Raw genomic sequence first — 8,259 nt, forward strand, 5'->3', positions numbered from 1 at the left:
GAGGTTATAGGTCGCAAAATATTGTACATATATAACAAATGTACTAGCTATGCAATGAAGCACTTTATAAAAAAAAGGTGCAAATGGTAGTGTGGTTGATGTTGATATTTCAAATAACAACTTCATAGGAACTTGCAATCCAAGAACAGAAGTTATAAAATCAGAATTTTGAAGTGGAGCAGTCTTTATAAAACAGAAATGCAGATTCAAGTACTGTACATTCAATCAATTTGGAGGTACGAATGAAAGAAATGCATTGTGATTGTCTTTTTTGTAGCCTCCAAAATAGATTTGAATTGGTGCAATTTTGTTAAATTTCAAGACTGAAAGCCAAGGTAATTTTCTTTCACAGAACCACCCCCACCATCCCCACCCTTTGAGGGTTGCCATTTCCGATGCAAAGGTCAATTGCTCCCTCAAAATGGGTCATTGACTCCATGTATCTGCATTCAAATGTATGCAAGCTATGCTCATGAAACTTATTCAAACCCCCAAAAGAAAATCCATACACTTGGTGGAATAATTTGAATTGAAAGAAGTTTATTTCTTGAAATAAAAGGCACTTCATCCTGGAAAAAATACAATAAAAAATTTGAAGGAAAAAATAGACCGAATATTTCTTATGATGAAACAGTGAATTCATGAGGTTTCCACTGGACTAAGACTGCAAGGAAAGAAATCATTGTCACGGTAACACTTATTCATAGCAAGAAAATTTAATGATCAGGATCGGAAAGTACAATGCTACAAAATACAGACGGAAACTATTGACCCAGTACTGTGTCACTGGGTATTCAGTTTGGTGTTCGCTGAAACTAACCTTTGTGGTATTGAAGGTTCAACCTTCCAAGATTGCTGCCTTCTAAACACGTGTAATCACCACAAATGCACTATTAAAGACATGTGTGTCTTTGCATTCCTCTGGTGCTTCCAAAGATTTTTTTGCTAATAGACTTACTTTGGTTTCTTTGCTCAGCTCTCAGAGATTCATGAGGATACGATGCTATGCCAAGGAACCTTTTTCTCATAAATTTTACCAAAATATTTGTAACATCCCCTAAAACCTATTCTCAATTATTCACAGAGTTCATACCAAGTGCAAGACGTGATTACACTCTCAAAATAATTTCTGTTCGGTAAACCGCATCTGAAAACCATGAAATTATCAGAGATGCTTTAAATCTGTGCCAGTTCAACACAAGTGTCTATTTTGAACTGTCGCTTGTACTTCCCAATCCTATAACCATTCTTTTTCAGTGCACCCATAGAACACTGGGCTATTCTCACTTCTTGCGTGAGTAATTTGTTTGTCTTTACTGACCTTTTGGAACATTATCTTACTTGCCTTCTGGTACAAATGAATCAATATGAACAGGTCTTCCTAGGAAAGTACTGCATTGTAATATGGCTTCCTCTCAGTATCTATCTCGTCAAATTTTCTTAACAAGCATTGATGAATCAAATGTTCATTTGTACAGATGCGTGTTATAAACAGTCATACACACAATTAAACCAAAGTCTACTGGATATATTTACACAGAAATCTTGAACAGGGTTATTATATATCATACGCATCTGCTTTAGGTTTGGTTTGTCATGGAATTTTATTTTCAACCACAACGTGACATTTTTCCCCAATAAAAAGAAAATTATTAATGAAGGTACATTTCAAGGGCTTCATACATGTGCTATAATTCATAGCAGTAAACACTGTGACTTCATGATTACTGTAAGCAGAAATTATTTCAAATACTATTAGGTCTTAACAATCATCATATTCAAATTTCGTCTTTAAGCTTCTCACTCCATTTTCCTGTACTCAGATCAACTTTTAGAAATTAAAATGATAGGGTTAAGCAAACTATGCCGGTGGAAGAATTAAATTTGGCGATATGAATATGCATATTCAGAACAAAAATACGGGCATTCAGTAGAAGGTGACTGGTGCTAAATTGATCACATAGTACTAAGCCATAATAAGATGTCATAGTAAAGGGAAAACATTTAATATTGAAGACATTTCAACATGTTCTGAAAACAAGTACATTCATTTTACATGTATTTCTCATGTATGAATTTGACAAAATAATTTTATTTAAAAAATGGCTTGCACTTGATAAAACAAACATTTCATTGATGAATTATTTTTTTCCTTTTGATGTTGGAAGCTGATCACACAATCCATTCGTTGGGTCGAAGTTCTTACATCAGACTGAGAGTCACTACACAGGGGCAGTTTCACGGACTATTCCATGGATCCTAGGTATTGGGTTCCATGCTTTGACCCCGGAGCTGGGCTGTAGTACAGGAATCACTGGTGTGATTGACAACTTGGTGAAAGCATATTGTTCCAGGTTTTTGTGAAAGTTCATCCCTACGGAAAGTAGTGGGAAAAAGGCATGAACAATATATTATAAATACTTATCCCATATAGTCATCTGGTAAAACAAATCTCATACAAAACATTGTAAAGGTAACTTTAAAAGTCATAAATAAAATTCCCTGTTTGTAGTTATGTGATAAAGTAAAGTTTAAGTCAGAATAAAAGTGATCTTTTACGCTGTTACATTTTTGAAGTGAGAGAAGTCAAAATAGGTTTGACTGGTTACTTGATGACCTGAAATTATTGCAGGTTTTATACCTTTCACATAATCAATAAACAACATTCATTATTTTGAATACTGCTTTTTAAAAATGGAGGGTTTTAGAATGAATATCTTCACTGGAAACACATGGATTGATGGCAATGATTCTATGCGTACAAAGTTATAGTTTACCTTTATCTCCCCCTCCCCCTTGGAGTAAATCCTCGTCCACCTCCCCTGAACCCTCCTCTTCCTCCTCCCCCTCCTCTGAAGCCACCCCCTCTTCCTCCTCCGCCCCCTGAAAGAAAGACAGACAATACATTGATAAGGGAGACAATAGCTGCAATTTTTTTCATTATTTTTGTTCTGTAAAAAATGCAAACGTCTTATTCTTCTCCAGAAGTAAGTTGAAATACCAAGTATTAGTCTTGTCAACACAATATGTTGTGGCCACTTAAGCAATGGTATGGTTGGAAAATCAATTCTAGTCTGTGCTAAAATTAAACTGACATATGGGAAACATATTAGGGACTAAATGTCACATTCTTTTTCCATGCATGAAGTTGTGATATCAATAATATTTCAGCCTGTTTAATAAACAACAAAACAAATGTGAAATAATCCAAACTATTAGCAAATGAAAAGAAAATGCCCTGATATGCTACAAAATCATTATGTAAAAGTGATCACCTTGTTGCAAAGTCGATCTACTTGATGCCTTTCGTTCATTCAAAGGTATGACACAATATAAACATCTGAGTATACATACAGTGATAAAGTCAAAACAGTGAAGGTAAATAACATCAAATTTCTAGATGTTTTGTCTCAAATTGATAAAGTAGGTATTTATAAACATAACAAGAACTGTTCCACATGCTTTTTTAAGATCAAAGGCCACTCACTAATCATAGATACTTCTCAATTTTCTTTCAGTATCCAATTACACCAGGCAAAGATTGTGAGAATAACATGGTTCAGTACTGACAGACATGAAAAGTTATTTTCTAAAATGTCTACATTTGACTTGTCAGGAACTGTTCCAAAAGATAGCACACCATATACCATAATTGTCTTTAAAATCATACCTCTGAAACCTCTGCCACCGCCTCTGCCTCCCCGACCCCCTCTACCCCCACGGCCTCCTCCTCGTTTTCGCACACCACCTCCTGAGCCAGGAAGGAACCTTTGAAGTGGCAGTAATTTATTTGGATCGATGAAAAACTGGAAAACATAAGAGATAAAAATCCACATATAGTATTTGTGTCACTAGCTGTTATCATCTTCAAAGAGGTATTAAATACCAATTATTCATTTGTATAGAGTTATTCCCCAATCTTGACCTGCATCCCCTACATTGTGTACATGTACACGGTTGCAACCAATCTATTGGAAACTGTTGGATTTCACTGGATGGGCTAAAGTAAGGCCAAGTACTGTTTTTGCTAGAAATCTGTTTCCAGAGGCACCAGAAAGCATCAAATGAGTGGCATTTCTTGGGACCTTCTTGGTTAACTTTACATGTTACAGAAAAGAGTTAAATTTCAGTATTGATTTCTGAAGTTACATCAACATTTTTGTCATATTAATTATTGAAAATGATGCTGGCGTTGATTTGGACAGTATTTTTTGTTTGTTTGAAATATTTGTTTTTGCTCAAAACATTTGTTCCCTTTTGACAAAACCCACAGAAAAATATGAAAATCCATTTCCTGAACGTACCCATCTCCACAGCCAAATATCACACAGTTCACCCATTAGTGTGTGTGTAACATGAAGTGCATGCTCACATTATACCTTATGCCTATCACTGTATCTGTTCAACTAACAACACATAAGCATCATCATTATAGAGAAGAGATTCGAAGAACAGTTGTTGGAGAGAAACAAGACAGAAGACTTACAATTTGTTCTGCATCAAATGAGCCAGCTTTCACATCACCTGATAGTTTTACAGAAAAGTACTGTGATGGTAGTCAAGGCAATTGCACATCAATGAAAGAATTCGGAAGATTTTTGATCGGATTCGAACTCACAACGTATGGCACCCAGTCACCTAGCAAAGACATCACTGTCAAAACTGCTCAACCAAATCCCTACCCATAAAAAGAATGATTAAATGACTGAGCTAAGTTCTTACAATGACTCTGACTGTGACCCTCCAAATGCTGTAGAGTTCATGAAGCACTCGCACTCACATACTCGCTATCACACATCACACACAACAGAGCAATGAATACATCACTGAACTGGGTGAGAGACAAAAAAGATTATTTCTTGGTGAGTGACTGGAACTTATTGATATATTGTATACATTACATCTGACACTGACCAACAACTACACATGCTACATTATTGACACCAAACCAAAATGTTGTAAAGCTAAATCAGTCAAATTAAGTAGTCTAATTCTCTGTAATGTTTATAAGGATACTGTGTCTCGAATCTGCCCGAATATTTCATCAATTTTACCGATTTGTTGTTTATTCTTCAGATAAATGGGCGCATTGAAGTACGGCACTTGATCTTTCAGTTTGGATCTACAGACAAGGTCATCCTGACACGGATGCATCAGTGTACCAGCCTCTGTGAACAGAAAGATTGAAATATTTCACATACTGTATCAATGGCACATCATTGACCTACATAAAAACAGACATGACCAGCAACAATGGATACCGGATACACCATGGTGACAAAAGGTGGCACTGCATCAGCATTCAAATACACTGAACTTGCTTTGTTTTTGTCTGATGTGAATAAATGATTTAAATAAGTAAATCAGTAAACCCAAAAAATCCCATTGTGTATGCTTGCTGAACCACTATGGGAAAGTTAATGCCAGGAAAAGAAAACACTGCACCCCACGGAATTCACTGAACTAGCAATAGATTTGTTTTATGCTATTACAGACAGTTTAAGCACCTCGATAGACATACAGCTAAAAGTGAATAAGGATACATGTTTGTAAAAGGATCTTAAAACAATTTGTATTTGTTCTGAATGTATTTGTTTAACATACCTACAACCTCGTCTGGTGGGCCTTGTTGCCACCTATCACCATAGGAACCTCCTCGCCCTCCTCGGAAGCCACCACGACCTCCCCTTCCTCCTCTGAAGTCACCCCTTCCTCCTCTGAAGCCACCACCGCCACCATTCCAAGCTCCCCGTCCTCGAAATGACATTTTTAGAAATTCAAATCTTCATGGAAAATCCTTTGAATAAACTGCAGATAAAAAATATATTAGACAAACATAACAGTTACAAAAGTGTAATGATTTGTTATGATGTATGTAATAAGGAAAGAAAAACAATATCATGAAAACTGTAAAATTCGATTATGAGTAATATATTTACATGAACTTTCCTTTTTAGCTAAACCACAACTTGATACTTATAGTTGTGCATATCCACTGCTCCTTGATCCACAACAATTTTTTGGTAAAGTACTCAATGGAAAAATACACGACCGGCAAATTGGACTGCTAGTGCTAGACATATGTTGATTTTGGTCCAGGTATACAGCGGGGCAAACTATTGTTTTTTCTCCTTCTTCACCCGTTGTAGGACAGATATCTTTTGCTTCTCTAAAATGATATGTACACAATTGAAGCTGAATATTGATAGATGCCATTTCAAACCATGATTGGAAGAGCGTGCACATACACACTCTTGAGCACACACAGCATGAGCGCCATGGACACAACCAATACTGCCACTGTGCAGCAACCGAGTTGATGTACTCGGCTCTATCGGCCAACCCCTAGGTATAGGTCTGTGTTGCCGGCCTGTGGTTTAGGCCGTTTGATGCGGTAAACAGAGTCCCGAACAAGACAGCAGTCCTTCACAGTCAAAACACAACACATCGTGCAACCGTGGAGGTAGTCTTTCCACCTCCATAGTGCAACCATAGGGGTCCTACTAATTACTGCCCGTCACTGCCCGTCAGGAAATTAACCTTCCAATTACTGTAATCTGTCGATATATCAATACCAAAGACCACTTATATAATAGAAAGCTACAAAATAAGAGTCTGTTTTACTCCAAATGCCCGAGTCCTGTCTCACAACTAACGTGAATATTGGAGCGCTAATCAACGTTGTTGGGGTCTGGGACGACAATTTTGTTTGGTTGTATAGTAAGTAATGTTTTTGATATGAGATATCAACTGATTACAGTCGTTGAAAGGTAAATTTCCCGACGGCAGTGACGGGCAGTGGTCGGACGTCGACGGGCAGTACGTATGGCCAATGGTGATGCATCATCATTGCATGTACGATCACACGATTAGCGTTGCTACTCGTTCGAAAATCAACATTTTTCGGATCTTGGAATATTGTTTCGTTCGTTTTTACAAAGAGTAGTGGTCTTTGGTATTGAAATATCGACTGATTACAGTAATTGGAAGGTTAATTTCCTGACGGGCAGTGACGGGCAGTAATTAGTAGGACCGCAACCATAGTGCCTTTGTGGGGTAACAGCGCGTGCTTCAAAGTTCAGGTTCAACCGAAGCAAGGACCACTGATCGCGGCAATCAGATCTCAGCAGTGCGGCTGTTGCACGCCAGTACGTGCAATCTAATTCACTGACTTACCTGACTTACCAGGACGCAGTTATTTGGCTTGGATCTGAAAGTCTTGCTTCGTGTTGGTTGCAGCTTTAATCGCCGCCGTCCACGCTGTACGCTGCTAACCACATGCACTGTAACTTACCCTCTAATGGTAGTGTTTGCGACAAATTTTACGTCAGTCTTTGTCAAACCAGGTATCTTTGTCAGAGTCAACCGACATTGATTCTTATAATTCCCACTGCCCGAGTTCTAAAGCTCATGTTTTTTAAGACTTGTATAAGCGCTATTTGTTGTATTTTTTTCAGGGCAGTACCTTCGTTTACTGAGTTATTTTACGGTAAAATTTATTTAGTCATTTGCGACACACTTATTCGTCTGCGTTTTCTCGCCTGCCCTGCGCAGAGACATCGTCAAGTAGAGAACTTGTACACGTGAACGTGAAAATTTCACCATTGCATCGCTACAATATATTTGTAACACTTTACATGTAAGGATGCTTGCAATGCAGTGATTTTGTCCTGGAATATTTCATCTTCAGGACCATCGATCATTGTTATGACTCATGCCGATACTTACAAACACAAACAGTCTCTTCTCTCACTGGTACAAAATGCTATGCACTTGTCCCGATAGCGTAAAATCGGCTGCAAACCATACGTAAGTTACAGAAGTTCTTCACTTTCATAAACTGGACATGATCATCATCACCTTTATTAAAAAAACAACAATACTGAAAAATTTCGGTTAAAACCTCCGATGGTAAGTCAACAATTGAACAAGGTCGCACAGGCTGTGCCACAGTGCCGATTTGCAGCGGCCGCGGACCAACCTCGTGTTCGCCTGATGATTGCTCTCGGGCCTTTTCAACACTCGATCTCCGCGCCTTTTGCGCCTGTTTCGCCCGCTTTGATGGCCTAGGCATATTTGACTAATTTATCTTTAGAAAATATCACAGAATGAGCGTTAAAAAACACGACGATGTCTGAAAGTACGTTTTCACAGAGCCGATCGGTGGAGCCACTCCGCGTATATAGAGTGTCTAAGCGTAACTGAGCGTTGGAGATCAACCTGCGCAGTTGGTGAGAAAAGAATTGAGTTCTGCGCATT

At 38.0% G+C, this 8,259-nt stretch overlaps 1 protein-coding gene across 4 annotated transcripts; it reads right to left on the reverse strand.

Moving 5' to 3' along the window:
* Positions 1-520: 520 nt before the first annotated feature.
* LOC139123085 (H/ACA ribonucleoprotein complex subunit 1-like) lies at positions 521-7,324 on the reverse strand. 4 transcript variants are annotated; one of them, XM_070689072.1, is made up of 7 exons: positions 7,186-7,324; positions 5,605-5,808; positions 5,017-5,168; positions 4,487-4,546; positions 3,671-3,806; positions 2,778-2,883; positions 521-2,374 (listed from the first exon to the last, which is right to left on the reverse strand). In XM_070689072.1, exons 2-6 carry the CDS (start codon positions 5,765-5,767, stop codon positions 2,780-2,782), a joined length of 615 nt encoding a protein of 204 aa, XP_070545173.1. In that variant the 5' UTR covers positions 5,768-5,808; positions 7,186-7,324; the 3' UTR covers positions 521-2,374; positions 2,778-2,779. The 4 variants fall into 4 exon arrangements, with proteins under 4 accessions (XP_070545173.1, XP_070545172.1, XP_070545171.1 ...); XM_070689071.1 differs by having other exon boundaries at positions 7,177-7,314; XM_070689070.1 differs by lacking the exons at positions 521-2,374; positions 2,778-2,883 and having other exon boundaries at positions 3,489-3,806.
* Positions 7,325-8,259: the final 935 nt, after the last annotated feature.

This window comes from Ptychodera flava, chromosome 22, assembly GCF_041260155.1.
Source record: "Ptychodera flava strain L36383 chromosome 22, AS_Pfla_20210202, whole genome shotgun sequence".
Classification (NCBI taxonomy): Eukaryota; Metazoa; Hemichordata; class Enteropneusta; family Ptychoderidae; genus Ptychodera; species Ptychodera flava.

Coding starts and splice junctions, on each gene's coding strand:
- LOC139123085 (XM_070689070.1), bottom strand. CDS start 5,767: ATGTCATTTCGAGGACGGGGAGCTTGGAATGGTGGCGGTGGTGGCTTC. Junction 5,169..5,604: donor CCCACCAGACGAGGTTGTAG/GTATGTTAAACA, acceptor TTCTGTTCACAG/AGGCTGGTACACTGATGCAT. Junction 3,807..4,486: donor CATTTGATGCAGAACAAATT/GTAAGTCTTCTG, acceptor TATGTTTTCCAG/TTTTTCATCGATCCAAATAA.